The sequence below is a fragment of the Pezoporus flaviventris genome, unplaced genomic scaffold, assembly GCF_033815535.1.
Source record: "Pezoporus flaviventris isolate CSIRO_AGI_PZ_B2104156 unplaced genomic scaffold, CSIRO_AGI_Pfla_v1 ptg000093l, whole genome shotgun sequence".
Classification (NCBI taxonomy): domain Eukaryota; kingdom Metazoa; phylum Chordata; class Aves; order Psittaciformes; family Psittacidae; genus Pezoporus; species Pezoporus flaviventris.
The window spans coordinates 816756-836398 of record NW_026892641.1 but is presented as its reverse complement, the minus strand read 5'-3'; the positions used below and the strand labels follow the sequence as shown (position 1 = coordinate 836398).

Below are 19643 nucleotides of genomic sequence, written 5' to 3'. Positions count from 1 at the left end.
AAGGTACAGATTGCTGCCTTGTGCCTGTCCCTAACTGATGGATATGAGCCAAGCGGGAAGCAGGGCTATAAGCCAAGGCAGGAGCTGCAGAGGGGGAGTTTGGCCTTCACTGAGCACCAATCAGTAACTGTTAGCTGGTCCAGGAGGAGGATGCTACACTGAACACTCAGACACAAGGATGAAATCCACCCACCCCGTCCAAGGAGAGGGTACATCCCACTGAGATGCCACCTGTCCACATGAGGACATAGGAGCCAGCCAAGTGCCTGGAAGGGGAGGAAGAGGAGGCAGGGAGCTTCACCGTTGGGTTGTAGCACCTCCAGGCAGCCAGCGGCTGGTGAGAACAGTTGGTGGAGGTGAAGGCTGACACCTCTCAGTGCTTAGTTGTTCCCGTTAGTAGCTTCATGAATGGCAGCCAGAAAGTGCCATAATTGCTGCAGTGATGCTTGCTAATGACTCCGGTTAGATCTGGCAGGAAGTCAGAGGCAGGAGAGGAGAAGAAAAATAGCAGAAGGGGGACTGATGCTTGAATGCCTGCCTTGGACCACTGAGGAGGAGCAAGGCCATCTCGGGACCTGCTCCTATGGACAGGCAGGGACCAAGAGCAGAGAGAGATTTTACAGCACACCCCTGGCCTTCCCTTGGGAACTTGGGAAGGGAGGAGAATTGAATGTGAAGGGGAAAAGAGAATAGAAAACAAGCCCAAATTTAGCTCAAGACTGTTGGTGTTGAGGGGCCGAGGTGAACCACCCCATAGATACCACCCTTCTACTCCAAAATCCCCTTGAGCCAGGGCAACACAAGCCATGGGGAGAACAGATAGCTCATAGCCAGCCTCAGCATCACCTCCATGGCACAACATGTGCCTTGTCGCATTGGCTCCCACTGAACCACTGTGGCCAAGGGAGAGTTGTTCCCAAGGAGGGATGCAGCCCCTGGTGAGCAAACAGCACGCTCCTCCTGATTATGTATCTGTTTCTGAATGTTAACAAACACTCGGCAGCATCTGATTGAGTGGGTTATTAGCAGAATGAAGACAGATGGTGGAGGATTAACTCTAAAGTGTCTTTATTGCAGGGCCATCATTACAGACAGCTCTACCTCTCCCTCTGTCTACAACTGTCACCAGCTTAATTTCACCCTACAACTCACAGCCGCACACCAAACTGCGGTCCCAGCACGCAGACGAGGCAGTCGTCAATCACAGCAAGGGGATAAGCTTTAACAGCCACACTGCAGTGGCATCTTCCTGCTTCCCAGCCCCAAATTGTGCCCCAATCAATCACTTTTCCCAGTGCACGTTTCACAAGGAGGAATTGCACACGGTGCAGCGCGTCCAAATCATTCCTGCCCTGCACATTCCCAGCGGTGCTGGCAGCAGCCCTGGAGAGATACCAACACCTTCCCCAGACCTGGTTTTTCATGGCACAGGTTGATATATTGATATGTGCTAACTAACGCTGACAGAGGCAGGTTCTCACACTGGAGGGTGGCTCAGCCTGCATCTGCAATCGGTTGTGTTAATGGACATCCATCCCTTGCCAGCTGGTAAATAAACAGCATAACGCTACCAAAACCCCTTGCTGGGCATGGCCACAGAGCATCTGCAAGCCACAGCGTTGAGTTTACCCCGCTGGGAGAGGTTGCTGCACTGGTCTGCAAGTGCCCAGCCTGGACCTTCTCCATGGGAACAGCCAGGAGAAGCGCTTTCCTACCACAGAGTGGTAACTCCACACTGAAAAGGCCTCTTTGCTTCTCTGCCTATGAGTGCATTCTGTAGATGTCTCCGCTAAGTGACAGCAAGGTTCTAATGAGCCCTGTAATTACCTATTTCCACTACGATGGAGACCCCACGCTTCATAATTAGCCCATTGCCCCACTGCCTACCTCTGCTTTCAGTTCCTTCAGCTACCCTGCAATTATTAATAGGGCTATTCATTAGCACCATGATGCAATAAAAAGAGGAAAAGCCCTCACTTGGCTAAAGTATAAAAGGGAAGCTGTCTCTCTCCTCCTTATCCCTGCAAGGTAACTGGCCCAAAGAGCCTGGCTTTGGTGCTTTGGGCAGGAGATGCCCTCACTACACCTCTGTTGATGACCAGACATTTGAACCCCCCCTCCATGTGGTTTTCTGCACTGAAATACACCAAAATCCTGGGAGGTTGGAGGCTTGCAATTGCCATCCAGAATGGCCTCTAGTGAAAACACAAATCCTAGGTGGTCTTTGTAGCCATGGAAATCCCCTGCCTTTGGGTTTGGCAGATTGTACCTTTAAACATAATGGTCCTGCAGCCGGTGGGGGCCAGAAGCTCGCTGGCTGCACAGCATCAGGCAGGCACACTTTGTTCCTGTTCCGACACAAAGGCTTTACTGTTGGCCTTTCATGTTCCTTTGTTCTCACCACACAAAGCCACTTTCAGCCTGAAAAAGGGGCTTCACTTCCTAGGCCAATGCAGGCTTTGAATCCACTGGGGGACAGGAGCTTCTGTGAAGGATCCCAAAGGATTGACAGAATGCCAAAATGGGTCCTGCCAGCTCTCAGACACCCTCTGAGCATCCCTAGGATGCTCTTTCCCACCCCAGCACAACACAGGCAGCTTCTCCCATAGGCTTAAGGGACAGGAAGGAATTAAGAGGGATATTACTGAACCTTCTCACAGCACTCAGACCAGGCTGCCATCCTCTGTCCCAGGGGGCAGCCCCTTCCCATTAAGCACACACTCTAATCAATGCTTAAAAAGCATGTGGTAATTAACAAGCACAAGGTGAAGTCTTGTGAAGTACTTTCCCCATGTTATCAGCTCAGTATCAGGGCTCCTGGGAGACCCAAGGAACCTTTGATCTTCTAACTGATATTTGAGCCATAAACGTGCCTCCACATGAGTTTTATACCCTATGAAAGCTAATGCACCTCTTACTCCATGAAGGCGAACCTTCCTGTGAAAGAAGGCACTGCCATGGCGAACCCCTGCAATACACTATCCTGTGCCAGCAATCCCATCCGTTGTCCAAATTATTCCCAATCAAAGCCCTCAGAATGGATTAAATCTGCATTTGGATCAGGTTTGCAGTCCCTGAAGGAACCTCACAGCAGCCAAACTCCCCTTGGCACACTCTGAAGACCTTCCCATCCCAAAGGGATCTCGTCCTCTTAAGTCCAAGACGATGATGCACTGAGGTTTGCACTAGGAGCCAAACAACGAAGCTACCAGAAGCAAGGAGGCCAGTTCTTCTGAGCATAAATAGTTTTTGTTTAGTTATTATGCTTCATAATTATTTATGATATTTCTATGGATTAATCGATGCTCATGAAATACTTGGGGAATGAGTGGAATATAAACCAGGGAAACTTTAGCAAAGGTTTGGTGAATAATGCAAAGGCACCTCTGAGAGGTGCAGAGGCACTGAAAACTGACAAGGGAACAAGTGAGGCTTTATGACCCAGCTAGAATGAAAAGAGCAGATGAAACAACTTGTAGAAGAGCTTTCCATAGGAAAGGACAGTGGATTATGGATGCATGGAACTAAAACTCCTGTTCTCTTGCAGCTTCAGGCTGGGGGCTCCTCCTATCCGTGCCTGCTAAGATGTTTCAGAGATCAAAGGGGAAGCAGGATTTTGTCAGTGGTGTGCACAAGAACCTAACCCATTCCTAGCAGTAGCACATCCACATCCCTTGCAATGAGATGGCTAAAGAGGACAGAAGAATAGAAGGTGAGGGACCCGCTCACCTTCAGTCATCCTGCGGTACTTCTCCTTGTACATGAACCCAAGTACTAGGCAGCATCCTCGTCCTGGGAGCCCCAGTTCTGCAAGAGAAGAGACAGCGATGTTAGACTAGGCTGGGGACCAGAGCAAGCCCATGGGGATGCTGCAGGGAGCAAATCCTGCTGGATGCACTGCTCTGATAAAGCATCAGTGAGGTGGGCACATAACTGAAGGCTTTGGTCAGCCTCAGAGCTCAGCTTTGCATCCCAAACCAACTGCTACTGCGCTGCTCCACTTAGACACAGACATGTAGAGAGAGGACACTATCCCCTACCTCGCCCCTGTCTCAGGCACTCCTATCTACCAAGCAGATGGAATGAGCTGCTTTGTCCTCCACATCAGAACGTTGCCACCATATGGACTCTTTCATCACTTTCTCCCTTAGCAGGCAACAAAGTAAAATGGGAAACGGCCCTCAGAAGTGAAGATAACTCTGGCTTGAGGCATCTTACTCTTCAGAGGCAAGCAAGTGACCCTACACACAGTAAAGCGCCGGAGCCTGAGGAGGCGCGTGCCTTTGATGCCTTGATTTCTTAATGGCGCTTTCTGAGTATCAGTAACAAACAGAGATCTGAACAAGGGTTTCTCCAGAAGTAGGCTGCGTGCACGCGTGCTTTCCCCGTGCAAAAAGCTCCAGTTCTTCAAACAAATTCTCCTGTGTCGCAGCGGAGAAAATTAAGGTACCGTGTCCCCGATGCTGCCTGCGGACCTGCCGAGCTCCTCAGGGGCTTCTGTGCTCGGCAGAGCCCGCTGATCAAAGCCCCTTTGATGTTTACTTAATGTGGCCATGGACTCTAAAGAGTCCTGCTCTGCTGAGGAAGGAGAGCTTGGGCTCGGTGTGAAGTTGCACTGCATGAAGAGGGGAAGGCAGTGAGGCAGGAGGGGGCGAGCACAGCAACAGCTCTGGAGCTGCCTCCAGCCTTGGCTTGCAGCGCCATGATGCAAACTTGGGTTTGAATCTGAGCTCTGGACTGTGCCCAGAGGGAGAAGAAAGTCGTTCAATGTGACATGTGGGGAAAGCACACAGATTTATGTGGGTATATCCCTCCCTAACGCTAATAGCTGCCATGGCATCCCGGCAGAGGGTTAGCATCCTCATGGGCTCTGATTCTGCCTCATAATGTGCTAAGTGCAGCAAAAGCAGTCTTGTTTTGATACCAGGAAACTCAGGGTACACACAAGACTAATTAAAGCACTTTTTCTAGCATTAAATAAGGCTCCATCTGCAAGAGGCTGAGGACCAACAGCTCCCGGTCCTGAGGCTCCCTCCCACCATGGAGGGCATCATCATCTAAACAAAACTAATCACAATGAAGTCGATGCTCAGGCAAAAGTAAGGCTCTTGAGATGCACAGAGTAAGCCAAAATCTAATTTCTCACTTAAATCCACGTTGCTACCTAAAAAATGCCCCAGAGCATCTCCAGAAGTGACTCATTTCACCTACCCGGCGTGGCTTTGGGGGTGCTTGTAACTTCCTTGTTGTCCATGAAGGCAGTGACTAAGTCAGATGTAGATGTCTAAAGATTAGAGAAATCAGGGCAGATGAACCAACTATTCACATCCTCAGTGGCTTCCTGAATCAGAGCCCTAATTAACAGGAAGAGGTACCCAGCACCCATCTCCCATCGCTGATGCAAAGGTGGAAACCAGCCTCTTGCTTTGCAACACAATGTAGCACGATGGGCAGAGAGTACACAACAGCCACAAATAGACTGAGAAAGGTGTCAAGGGCCTGCTGGCTTAGCTGGACATGCAGCACAGGTTGCCTCCCTTAGCACTAGCAACTAGAATCAATAAGACCTTGCTGAACTTTGACGGCAAACACAGATGCTCTGGGTGGATGCAGCTGGAGAGCTTTGAGCCTGCCAATAGCCTCTGCGACCATTCGCCTATAGCCCATGAAGCAGGCAAGAGGCCTTTGTCTTTATTGACAGGAAAACAAAACTGCATTGATTCCTACTGAGCCTCCAACGAGCAAGGTATCAAAGCGTAATTAAAACAACACAATTAGATTAGCACCACACAAGGCAGTGCAGCCTACAGCAAGCTGAGCAAGCTGGCGTTACTACTGAACCCATTCGGGCACCCAGTATCCTGGCGTTTGTGGGTGCTGGGTGGTTTTCTCCTGAACACACAGACTTGCATGTCAGGGCCTGCCGTGCTCTCCATGGACCACAAACATCATCAAGAGCATCCTGAGCTAAAGCAGCAATAGAGGCAGCAATAGCTGAAGCCTTCTTGGGGGATGGATGAACATCCCACCACTTAGGTGTCCGCTTGTCTTCCAGTCACAAGGAGCAAAAAAGCTCCCAAGGAGGCTGTCTTGCTTTGGAGGTGACCCAAAGGGTCCCAGTCCCAACTTAATCCTGAGAGGAAGAAGGGATTCTCAAGGCTGAGCCAAATGGGCTGAATCCCAAGGAATTGTGGGTTAAATCCCCTTGTGGAACCTGGATCAGCACACACCAGCATGGGTGTCCATCTTTCATTTGCCTCCCTGAGGGATGTTATAACTAATGCTTATAAAACACTTTGATATCCCATGATGAAAGGAGCTATACAAGAGCACTGCATTCTAATAACTCATATCATAAATTTGTGAGAACATGCAAAAATCTTTATAGCTAAAGGCACCTTTAAATACTTGAGAGTGCCTTTAAAAGGTAAAATACTTCAAGATGACTTTGGTGCCTGAGGATGTCTCACCACTTCATGGCTTTTAGTGGCTACCTAAAGCTAAAATAGTTAAGCAGACACCCAGCATTTTAAGTGTTTTGGCTTTAGGGGCTGCCAAGACACCACTGAAAACAGAATATGAACCCATGTATCCCCCCCAACACCCAAACCCCAAACTCCGGCCACTTCTTTGCAATGGGAAGTGATTTTTCCCAACAGAGGTTAAGCAGTTAGAGTTTAAGTTGGTTATTCCAGGAGCTGTGAAGAAATGCAAGATTTGTTTGGCAGAATCACAGCAGAGCTGTGGTTTTACCTTGCTCAAAAGGACCTGCATTAATCCACCTCCAAACTTACGCAAGAGCCACTCAAATCACAAGCAAGTTCACACCACGCAGTGTTAAGGGCAGCCACTGACAACTGAAGCAAAAGCCAATTAAAGTAATGAGAGCTCAGGGTCTTCTAAGAAAGGATCTTTACGCACAACCTGGGCAATAAAGGAGAACTTTTGTGTTGGAGGAAAGATCTCCCAGTTCTGGCCCAAACTACAGCATCCTCCTGCTCTTCCCTAATCTCTCCCAACGCTTGCCATTTCCTTACTCAGTTCCTCCACCCACAACTCAGGAAGGGAACTCGGTTTCTGATGAACCACTGCAGTAAAGGCTACAACAGTAATAAAGCTTTATTAACACAATCATAATGTGTATTATTGTGTAGCTGTATCCCACCAGGAATGGTAATAAATGTTTAATAGCCCAATAATACCTGTTTAATAATTTTTCAGCTCATCCTGTCTAATTGCAAGTTTATTAAAGAACGATAAACTTTAGAATCATTGCAAAAGCATAATTGCAATCCCATTGCTTATTTAATATTGAGTTAATTATATTACAACTGTTCTATTTTCCCATACATATTAAATATCAATTAGCTGGTTTAAGCTATTGATTTGTATTTAATTAACTATGCTGTTATATACCAATTAAGCTCTTCTAAGAGAAGCACAACCAGCTGGCCTCTTAAATGAAGTTTTGAAAACTTTGTATTAACATAAATATCACATTTCCATTTTCTCACCTTTTTCTTTCTACAGAGACAGTGATTTGCTATCAGTAAATAATTATCACAATGGCATGTTATATACATGAACTTCAATCTAAACTTCATTCTTTCTAGGATGGGGAATGGGCAACCTCCATGCCAGGTACCGCAGTGCCAGCAACACCAAAACACAGTGACTGGGAAAGACAGAGGGCTGGAAAAGCCTCTTTTCACCTGGGGATCTCAGAAGCAAAGAACTTGGGTGGGAGCTCTTGAAAGAGCTTAAAAGTCTCCAAGCTAAGGAGCTCAAAACTTTAAAGGTGGCCAGCAAGGGTGATGTGAGAAGGCCCTGCCACTAAATCCAAGAGGGTTTGCTCACTTGAACACTTTGATTAAGAAACCTTGTGCTCCTGCTTAGATGTTTCCTGTCCTCATAAAGCTGTGTGCTGTTGGGTATTCTTGCACATTAGAGAAAGAAAAGCCCAATCTCCCAAGTGTTTCCACATTCTTGGCTTCAACACATCTAACAACAATGCATCCCAAAAGTTAGAAGTGCATGGAGGAGCATTCTGTTGATCAGCAACCTTATTTCCAGGCACATCTAGCTTTTCTCATGCAGATATCCCCAGCATCCCTATGACCTCTTCTTCAGGAGACTGTGCTCTGGGCACCCTTAAAGCAAGTTGCATCCTTCTCCTCCAAGCTCTTCTGCCATGTACACTGACTCTGAGCTTCTTCCCTCGATGCAGTTTGCATCTGTGAGCATTGCTGAGCATTCCAAACACCACATCTCAGCAGAGAGCAAATGGATCCTTCGGCATGTAATTTCTGTATTACCCATTAAGTCTGCAGAGCAATCCAAGATCCTCAGAGATGAAAAAAAGCTATACAAATGCAAGTTATTATTAAATCTGTGCCTGGTTAATTTATAAAAATGTATTAAAAAACCTAAGAGGCTTCCCAGATGAGAAAATGGGCATATTACTGTTTGAAATATGAATGAACCAGAGATCAGTGTTAAATGCTGCAGTGATATTGTATTTTATTCCATAGTGCTCCGCAGAAAAGTTGCATTTATAAACCCATTTATTGCGTTATGTACTTGCAAACCACCTTGTCATCCATTTATTGCACAAATAAAATCTTAAAAGCAGAGGATTAGTTGAGTATGCCCCTGTGGGACCACAATCTGACTTTAAAGAATCCATCAGTGAAGGAAAACAGATGGAGCAGAGGTGTTTGCCAGCTCGTTGCTCCGAGATGTAAAACGCAGCTGCACACAAGGGCCATTCTCTGATGGACCACAGAATTGGAAGTCCTGTTTGCATTGAAGGGAGAAAGCACATGGAGCAGAGCTGGGCAAACGGCAGCATCACCAGCCCCAGTGCTGTTTTCCCTATGGGAATTTCTGGTTCTGAAAGGTAAAGGTCTAGAGGGTCCTTAAAACTTCTACCAAACATCCTTTGGGCTAAAAACCACAATGGAAAATGATGGGAAAACTTGAATGTGGTTATTTTCACTGAACCTGTTTCAATCCAGTGTAAAACAGAGCTCTTCAAGATGCCTCGAAAGGCATCAGCACCGAAAACTTCAAGGAGAGGAATAGAGAAGCCCCGCAGCAAGAGCTGAGCCCTGACACCAGACAATTAGAAGTTGTTTCTTGGCAGGAAACACAACTTGAAGAAAGAAAGAAGAGGGCTGAGTGCTGCTGAGCAGGGGATTGTTTCCCCAGGTTCCCTGCCTAATGAAGGGAAGAGAGGCTCTTCCAAGTTGTAACTCAGCACTGAAGTGTTTTGAAGAGGTCTTTTTTTCCTCTAGTGGCAATGCAGAGCCTTTGGTCCCTAAAGCACGGGATGCTGACCTGTCTGTATTCCCCACTCTGCTCCCCAGCAAGTGAAGAACAACCCTCAGAAACCTCATTCCAGTCATTCTCAGGATGTTTCCTTCCCCTGAAGGAGCTGCTGTAGGAAAAACAATTCACCCCAGAGTAAGGGGACCCTCAGGACCTGAACCTTTTTGCCTAAACAGCTTTCACACCTTTGTGTGCACAGGTATATAGTCAAACCATCCCAAATGCTTTCCTAAGGTCTTGTGGCAGCAGGTTCCAAAGCCTAACTACACGTCATGTGCAGGAAAAAGCATTTTCCCTGTATTTCCTATTGTAAAAGTTGGATTTAGATGAGATACTAGGAGGAAGTTCTTCACTATGAGGCAATTTTGGGTTACCACTTTCTCCCTCCTCAGTCTACTTCCAAAGGCTTCACCAAGAAGAGACACACAGCTGACTGTCCACAGCGATGCCTTTGTGCCCTCTCCTCCCCATCGGGTCACAGGATGGTTTGGGTTGGGCAGGACCTTAAAGATCATGTAAGTTCTAACAGTTCATTTCACAGCCTCACAGCACACAGGCATAGCTCAAGCACTGCTCCCTAATTTACATGATTTCTACAGTATTTCACAAGAGCTTCTATCCAATCGCCACTTTCATCTCACTTCGCTCAGACCCTCTGAAGCTCCTCGCCTTGCTCAGCCCTGGAGTTTGGACCCTCCCTTGGAAGATGGCTGTATTGTTCAGTGGGGCTACGGCCAATTCATCTTGCTGGTGGATTTGCCCTGCACTTCAAGGGCTTCCCAGGGATTTGATCTGCTTTTGACTACAGCCCATTGTACGTGCTGCTCCATTCAAGCCACAAAGCCCATCTCCTGTTTCAAGGCAGCAAAGCCGCTGCATGAAGGTCAGGAACAAGTCTTCAAGAGACATTTAAGGAATACACGAGTACCTCCATGTGCATTCTCTCTCTTTGAACCTTCCCCAGGTTCACAACACATCACCATCAGCACCATGTGCTGATGAGGGGCTACATTTGCTGATGCTGAGGAGTCAACCAGGGCCATCGGAGGACAACCAAGTGATGCGCACATCTGCCTAGGTCACATTCCAGAGGTTGTGCTGCACCAGCTAACAGCCTATGTGTACTCTGTGGAGCTTCTTGCTTCCACCAGTGCATGAGGAGTGACGGCAGGAAAGGCTAACAGGCAGTTTAAGCCTTGTCCCTCGCCCTCTCTGCCTCCCCCAGGCATTTCCTCTTGCAAGCCAAGGGCTCAGATGGCCCTGGGCTGTCTGTCACTTAGCCCCATGCTCTACTTGGCAGCTCAGACCTGAACTTGCAGTCACCTGGGGATCTGCCTGACAAGGCCTGCAGTGGCACTGATGCTGTATGACTCGTTCCTTCAGCCACCTTCCTCTTCTACCTCACCAAAACCCAGGAGCTGCATATTCCACAGCATAGAGCAGAAAAGTAACACTGCCCAAACAGAGAGGCAACGGTGGAGGACACCTGTGAAACCCATCACACTTTTCTCCAGCCCTTCTTCCATTGCAGTTGAAGAAACAAGCTCTCCAGGGAGCCAAAATGCCTTTATGAGGCTGGAAAAGCCCCAGACACCACTGTACTTCGGGATCCATGTGAAACAAAGGAGCTGCAAGTGGAGGGTGTCCTACACACCAAGAGGGCTTTCAACAGGAGGGGTTGTTAATCTAAAAGCAGAATGAAGCAGCTCAGAACAAACCTGACAGAGATATAAGATCCACATGTTTAGATTACTTAAGAATACAGTTTTTTATCTAAAGACCTGATTTTGTCACCAAAGACTCTGGTTTCTCATTTCATTGAAAACCACTGCAATGTCCTTGCTCCTCCCGTGGGACCCCTGCACATCCCATTGCAATCCAAGCAACATTAGCCACGCACACAGCACGACATTATCCTGAAGCCTGGAAGGAGCATCTCATGTTGGGATAAATAACACATTTAGTGCTCCCCTGGCACACAGAGAGCCACATTTACGTGCAGGTCTAGAGATGTGGATCGAGCATCTCAGCATCACACCCCATGCTGTAACACCCCTGCTCAAGCAGGAGGAGAAGGCGGCAGTGGAAATACTTTGCTATAAGCCCTGGAAGCCCCTGTGCTGCTCTGACAGATTGTGGTCACACCGGGGAGAAACACAATAAAACCACAGCAGTGTAAATGTCACATCTATGGCAGCGCTCTGGATCAACAACTGCTTCTCACACCGCCCACCCTGACCGGGTTTCTGGTTCAGCCATCCATTTTATGAGTCGAGGAGGAGGACAAGCCACTTCTACCCTTGGAAGCATCCAAACACAGCTACCCTCTGCCTGACCGAGGAAATCCACAGTCACTGCCTTCAAGGCCATCAGCTCCTCCTACCTCAAACCCCACAGAGGTCATGGTCCAACTGCTCCATGCTGGACATCCTTGACACAGCTCCTCCAAGCTATGTCCCTTTAATCCCCTCTGAAGGCAGGGAAGCATGAAGCAGTCGTGCTCTCACTCGAAGACAACACAGACAGTCAGAGGCAGGGAACCCCATGGTCCTTCTATTACAGGAAAATCACGCTCCAGCCTCGCCAATGCTGTTAGTTCTGTGCATGTTATAATTAAATCGTATGTGCTGGTTACCTCACAGCACGGCTGCAATTCTTCTGCATCTAAGGCTTCTTTTTCTTATTTTAAATATATGGTCTTCAGCTGCTATTTTATTTTTCCCCTCCTCACCAACTCTCAGCGATTCCAGAAGCCTCTTTAAGCTGCCTTCCTGCTTGAGAGGCAAGAAGAGGGTAGGAAACCTACTGTGCAGCATCAACCTGTTGCCATACCACCGCCTCTTGGGTCCTGAGCTGAAGGAGACCACTGACATGAACAAGTCATCTTGGGTCAGACCCACACACAGGTTTATCCGTTTCCTCCTCTTAAAACCCCCCAGAATTTGGGAACCAAAGCACCTAAAAAGCTTGGGGAATCCGACTTGTGGTATAATCAGACCACCACACATGAGTAACTTGGCCAAAGGAGCAGCAATTCCAGACTAATCCCACTTGGAGGCACATTTACTGCAGTCCCTGCTTTTCCCCTTCAGTTAAAACTTGCTCAGAGAGTACATGGTGCAAAGATGGAATGGGCAGGAGGAAAACAGGTCTGTGCCCTCTGCTAATGAACAGGGTGCCAATAAGAGGGAAAGCCACAAGATTCAGTGGATTATCTAATCGTTACATTTCCATCCCTTTCTGCAGGAAGGCTGCTTTGATTGAGGCATTGAAGCTTTATAGCTTGCTGGCGGGGGGGGGCTTTGGCCACGCTCAGCAGCAGGAGAAAGGAAAGTGAACGGACAAATGTCAGGCTGTGGGAGGCTGATTGCTGCCCTCTCTGGACCACATTCCTGCAACATCCCAGCAGCAGGAGACTCAGTCCCATTATGAGAAACAAATCCATCACCCAGGCTGCTAGGACACGCAGGCATCCCGCTGCAAATGTTTCTGCTTGAGTCAGCACCAATCGCCTTGACAGGGTCCAGAGAAGACACTGAGCACCCACACCACTGCTGCAGCATCCAGCCTGAATATTTAATCCTGCAGTATTTGTCTCATGACCATCCCTGCTCCCCTTTAAGCCACTATTAATGCTCCCACAGACCTGAAAACTCATGATTTCTACAACTGGTCCTGCTGGGTGATACTAGTGCTACTCGCCAGCTTCAGCAAAAGAGACCAGTACTTCACGCGTTAAATACTTCCTCCACCTCTATGGATGCAAAAGGTCGGAAGGTAAATCAGGGAAGATCAGTGTAAAGGAAGGACTTGGCACCCTGCTCATGCCCTTGCACAGCCCAAAGTGCACACGAGCAGTGAGTATCTCGAACACACTGCAGCTCCCCTTGACCAGACTAAACCCCAGCTCACAGATTATGCCAATGCACCTCTCCTGCTACTCCTCCTCCTGTCTGCTGCCAAACCTTATAACTTATCGCAAGCAGCTTGGCTTCCACTGCCAGGGGGGCATTTTCCCAGTGTTGGCCATAACCTGAATATGTGAAAACAGCTCCCCTGCTTCTCCCAGAGTCAGAGCACCGCTCCCGAGCGTGCCCTCGCTCAATCGCATTAAAAGTAATGGGGTGAGGATGTCCAGCCCATTACTTTCAATGGCTTAGTTTCAGCTAGACAGCCTGAAGCTCCCGTACCCTCCAAAAAGCAAGCAGAGTAGCTCCAAAACTCTCTCCTTCATTACCACATCGTGTATCGCAGCTTGCCAGGGTTTAATTGGAAGGAGAGCCCAGCACAGACTGCATTTAGGTTTGCTAATTGTTGCAGCACTCCTTGCACCACTGACTGTTATTTCCTTGCTCAGCAAGTTTTGGTTGTTCAAGGTGTGAGGTTTTAAGTAGAGTCCAAGTTCTTTTCATTTAAAAGCAGACACATGCAAGTGCAATCATGGGACAGATGCTTTATGAAACAGTTGTGTTGGTCTTGCTGGTGCTGGAGGGAAAGGAGAGGTACAGGAAAAGCTAGTGGGGGAGAGATACAGCTCTTGCAAAGAGCAAATCATATTTAAGATGCATCACAAGAGCTGTAGTTTGAGTACTTTTGAGCTTTAAGACCAATAATACGTTGAGCATAGAGACAGGCCAAAAATCAAAACGCTTTGCTTCCAGACAGGTTGATCATACAACTTGCTGAGAAAGCTCTGCAGGCAAACATCTTTCCTTGGGAGCTTGAGAAATCCTGTTTCTGGTCTGATTTCTGACCTCACCTTCTGCTCTGCTTCCATAAAAGCCTGGCAGAACTTGAACATATAGAGCCACGTGTCCTGCTTACAGCCAGGTTAGAGACCCATCAAGGATGTACATAATGAAGCATCCAGGACACTGAAGTAGCCACAGCCATCTCACTGCCTAGAGTTATAGAATGGTTTGGGCTGGAAGGGACCTTAAAGCTCATTCAGTTCCAACCCCTGCCATGGGCAAGGACAGCTTCCACTAGAGCAGCTTGCTCCAAGCCCCTGTGTCCAACCTGGCCTTGAGCACTGCCAGGGATGGGGCAGCCACAGCTTCTCTGGGCACCCTGTGCCAGCACCTCAGCACCCTCACAGGGAAGAGCTTCTGCCTAAGAGCTCATCTCAGTCTCTCCTCTGGCAGCTTAAAGCCATTCCTCCTTGTCCTGTCACTACAGGCCCTTTGAGCACCCTCTTGAACTCACCTTGCATCTCTTGGGGGTGTTAATGTGGGAAGAGCTGACTAGTTAAATGGTTAAAGAGAAGAATTCTTCCCCCATAAACCCCCCGAAAGCTGCTGAGCTGACACTTACAGCCAAATGATGGAAGTTCTGAGCACAACACGGATTTTCTTACCTCTGACCTCAGCAAAAGAGAAAACTACGAAGCCCAACTCCCCTATGCCAAACCCCTGTGAGCTCTCTGCAGACTCACTGCTTGACCTGTTGCAATGCTGAGTCTACCTGCTGCCTCTTCAAAGATGTGAACGTCTCAGTGCTCACAGCCTTGTCCAATCCGGGACAGATGGTGATAAATTTTTCAGTGGCTGAGCTGAGCGCAGCAAGTTTGCTATTAGCATCTTCTCCTGCCCTGCACATCTCATCTGTAAACTCACATTAAATACCTGGAGGAAGAAAGCTGCAGGAAAAGGGAACTTTGATATGCTTTTGCTGCGGAGCTCGCACGAGTGAGCAAACAGCTCAGATTCAAGGTCGGTGGTGCTTGTGGCAGGGGGCAGTTTTCCCCATGTGCTGATTCAGGTTACCCATTTCTCACAGAGATGTTCTGTTAACATTACTGTACCCTGAGATCCTTACGACCTGGGTAGATGGCCTGCAAGCCAACACCATGAGGAGCAGCAAAGTCTGCACTCCACTAAAAGTTCCCAAAGGAAGGGGGACTCCTCCGTTACCTCTCTGGGTCTGAACTCTCATTTTAACTAGGCAAAACTTACTCCAATCGCTTGTCAAGCCTCAGGGACCTCTCTTTCCTGCAGCCACAGCCAGTGTTAAAACAAGGGAGTGGATTTCCTGTTTGCATGGGAGATGAAGGCTAGTGCCTGCTGTTGAGGAAGAGAAGGAACCACAGAATGGTTTGGGTTGGAAGGGCCCTGAAATCATTAGCTACAAGTTCAGCAATTGTCAAAACAGTGCTCTTCATCACTGCAATGCAAGTACCAGGCCGGAGTTGCCAAGAAGGCAACGCTTATAGCAAGCATTAAACAAACCAAGCAAAAACCCACACACAATAAACCACCATGCACTTTGGTTTGGCATGCACCCTACTTACAACCACAAGAATACTGCCAGGGCTTGTAAGCCATCCTCCTCCTTCGCTACAGGTCCTCTTCTCTACCTACTCACACAGACATCATCCTGACTTCACCCATCCCAAATGTTGCACCACGCTTTAGTTTTGCTCACGTCTAGATGCAACATAGGGATCCTGCATACAAAATGCTCCTGAACACAACAGGAGGGATCAACCTGCTCCTAGAGGAGAAGCCAGTGGCGTTTGAATGCTCTGGATTCACTTGTAGGGGAATCTTTCTCAAGCATTTTCTTGCTTAACAAAAAGCCAAGCATGCCCAATGGGTAGGGCTTGAAGGCACCCAGAGGGATAGCCCACTCTGCTGTTCTCTAGTGACACCAGGCTGTAACTCACCTTTCTCTATTCAGTGGGGTCTGCCCATCTTATCCCCACACCAAGCCAGGCTTGCCTCACACTTCCAAAGGGTGGGAAGATCCGTGTTTGGAGCACTGACAGATGGACACGCACCACCTGCCTTTCAAAGGACATTCCACGCCACTGCTGTAATCAATAATACATTATTCCCTCTATGGCCTATAGCCTCATGTTTATTATGTGTAAATAGGGATTTACAGCCATCTGAGTGTGTTCATTTAAAGGAGCTGACACCCTGCATATGAGATCTGCCAGCTGCCCTCTCGGGACCTTTAGGAGAATGAAATGATGCTTCATCCACAAAGCCAACTCCACAGAAGAAGCAGGGAAAGGAAAGGGGGGAAAAAAGACTCAAACAAGGCTAAGGCAGAGAGATCAGAGAGTGTGCACATGGAACAGAAGGCAGGATAAGAACACCAGTGCTGGGATTCAGATTCACGCCGCAGGATTGTGAAAGGAACGCTAAACATTGCTCTCATCTCAAGTCCGAGGTGCTGCTCCTAGGAGGCAAAGGCGGGGATGGGGGAAGAAACTTTTCCTTCAAAGTCCTGGGCACACCTATGCAAAGCTCCTTGTTTGATCTTCAGCACAAAGAGGAGAACAGAAGCGCAGCAGCCTTTGCAGCTCAAATGAAAAACTAAAGAGGACTTTTATCCCAGCTCCACTCATCTCAGGTAATCAATTCCGCTCCTGCCTGCAGCCACTCGCTATTTTCCAGGTGGGTAACTGTCTTGCTGGAAAAATGAACAAAGCAATCGAAATAATTTGCTGATTCATTTTGTAGTCCTCTGTTTTTGAAGTCTAAACTGCAAGCTAAAGCACCACCGAGGAGCACGGTGTGTTGTGTCAACGGCTGGTTCAACAAATAGCAAAGCAATGCTGAAATCCTTAATTGTCTCTTAAATGATCTTAACAGACCTCCAGAAGTTACACAGCAATTCCCAGGAGGAAAGCGACACCAATCCAGCAAACCAGTATCTTTTCTATGGGATGGCAACAGCACAAAGGTCTCTGACACCTCTCAGAACAAAGCGCCTTTACCTGTCTCCACAGCAGCATGTTCATCCTGGCACACCTTGGGATGTGAGGATGTGACCCTGCTCCAACCTTCCAGCTGAAGCCACCAGACAAAATGAATTCACTTGTTCAAATCAAGTTCTTGAGCATGTTCTTCATCAGTGAACATTCAGGCACACAACCAGTGTAGAGAAGTTTTTCTCTGCCAGGTTAGCCCAGCATGCCCAACATCCATGCCTTTCCCAATGTCTGTGTCCTACCCAGCATCCTTTCAAGCTCAACTTCATCCTTTCATTTCAAGAAGAAGAAAATCCCACCTCTGTGCCATAAACAAACTCCCAAGGCAAACATCTTCCTCCTGGCTCTGCCAAGAACTCCTTGTGCAGCCTCGTCTGTGCTATTTACTCAAAGCTTAGCTGGGAGAGAGCAGCAGCATCCTTTTCCTGCTTCCGAGAGGATGCAGGGACCACGCTTTTAGCATGCAAGAGGCGTTGTGAAGCAGTACAGAGGAGCAGGAGGTTCTCCTTGCTCCCCGAGCTCATCTGCCTCACCGGGCTCCAGCTCGCTATTAAACATCTGCCACATTCCACCTCAGAACTTCCTGCAACTCAGCAAAACAGGAGCCCTGGCACAAAAATAGATAAGTGCCCTGAAATACTGGAGACAACAGGCACCCACTGGTCAACAGCTGCGAGCTGCTTTGGCATCATCCCTCACTAGAAGACACTGCATTAGAGGAAGCAATGATCATCATCATTAAATGCCTTGATGGAAGGCAGGCATCTGGTTTGCAGCATTTAGCTGATGAAATAAATAAGGGTGCTTTTGGCAAACACGGAGGGAACAAACATGATGCTATTGGAGAAGCTGGAGGGATTCCAGCTTCCCTAATAGCATTGCTCCCTTTTGCCAGCTCAGGGACTTCCCGCAGGAGAGTCCTGCAGCACATCAAGCCACTCACATCACCCTCTGCATGCTCCTTGGGCATGCAAATGCCCTTGTAGAGGGGACTCAGCTCCCCCAGGGTGAGAACAGACAACAACCTGTATTAAAGGATGACAAGCATGCAGTCACTGAAGGGCACAAGCAGAAAACCTGCTGGGATAACCCAATTTCCTTACTTCACATGCTGATGAATGGATCCTGTTTGTGTGGTACCCCACAGGGGACCATAATGCCACCTCTGCCGACATCAAGGTCAGAAGGCTGCCCATGTCCTCCATCTAGACTTAGAGCAAGTCATTTCTCCAGAGACCAGTTATTCCTTCCACTGTCTGTGTCCCAGGGATACATCCTGACCCTAAGATACCGGTGCTCTTCTAACCATTAAGAAAGGTTCATGGCCTCAGAGATGCTCATTTAAGAAATTTCTGTCTCCCGAATGGTTGTTACTTTTCACTAAACTGAAAACACAGTACAATAGAAGTGACTGATTAGGCTATGTAATATGGTCCCTGCACATTTAGATTAGGAATGATTAGGACTTAAATGAAACAGCTGAACGCAATTCTTACTGCCACCTATTCTGTCCCCTCGCTTTCAAACACAAGACACCATGTGGGAGGCATAGTGCAAGCCTAGAGGAAGAATAAAGATATGATCCAGGACTTCTGAAGTCCCAGAACCACCCTTAAATGCCTGACCTCAAAGGGACCTCAATACCATCCAAGTCCAGGTTGGACAGGGCTTTGAGCAGCCTAGTTTAAGTTATCCTTGCCCATGGCAGGGGGTTGGAAGTGGATGAGCTTCAAGGTCCCTTCCAACCCAACCCATTCTATGATTCCTGCTTTCTAAGCCACTACCAGAGTGAAGCTCAGAGGCAGGTGATCTGTGGTAGATGGCTTTGTGCTTCCTCTGACAGCCTCACAAGCAGCTGCCCCATGCTTCAAGCACGTGATAATCTCGAGGGAACAGCAAGGTCTTGGGCAAATTTAGGGCTAGATTATAGCCCAGCTGACTGTGACTAACCTTCTGAAATGAAGGTCAGTGCTGGTACTTCGAGATGTGATTTTCTTCCATTTATTTCTTGATGTGAGAGCGATGGAGAGTGTAATTACTGCTGTAGGACTGCTCACAAGTTGCAAATGTCCTAGCCCAGGAAAAATGAAGACTCAGATACAAGCTCTGTGCAAGGAGAGGGGAAGAGAGGTATCAGACAGTCCTCGCCAGCTCCCACTGTGTGCCGGGAAAGGTTTCCAGGCTATCGCCATCAGCCTGTGCTTGGGAGACCTTGGAAAGCAGCATCCACTGCCTGCTCTCAGCTGTGCTCACATGAACATGCAGCACCCTTAACCCTCCTCTGTGCAAACAAAGGAGCTCCAGCAGTGCCAGGGATGGGGCAGAGGCACAGCTTCTCTGGGCACCCTGTGTCAGCGAGTCAGCACCCTCATAGGGAAGAGCTTCTGCCTAAGAGCTCATCTCAGTCTCCCCTCTGTCACCTTAAAGCCATTCCCCTTTGTCTTGCCACTACATGCCCATGTGAAAAGTCTCTCTCCAGCTTTCTTGTAGGCACCCTTTGAGCACATCAGATCTCAGGAGGCCAAGCTCCTAAGCAAACCCTGCTAAAAGGTCAGGAAAACCAGAAGCAACACCTTCAAGCAGCAAGAAAACT

General features: G+C 48.2%; 2 protein-coding genes across 6 annotated transcripts in view; both read right to left on the bottom strand.

The window, feature by feature from the left end:
• Window positions 1-19643, bottom strand: part of ETS1 (ETS proto-oncogene 1, transcription factor) — a 514297-nt gene that overhangs the window by 74586 nt on the left and 420068 nt on the right. The window lies entirely within an intron of this gene.
• KIRREL3 (kirre like nephrin family adhesion molecule 3) overlaps window positions 1-19643 on the bottom strand; it is a 270297-nt gene that overhangs the window by 87721 nt on the left and 162933 nt on the right. For 2 of the 3 annotated variants that reach the window (XM_061476132.1, XM_061476133.1), the window contains exon 3: window positions 3730-3807. The exons of the other annotated variant lie outside the window; for it this stretch is intronic. In XM_061476132.1, the coding sequence (XP_061332116.1) occupies window positions 3730-3807 (78 nt within the window). The remainder of the gene's footprint in view (window positions 1-3729; window positions 3808-19643) is intronic. 3 annotated transcript variants of the gene reach the window in all.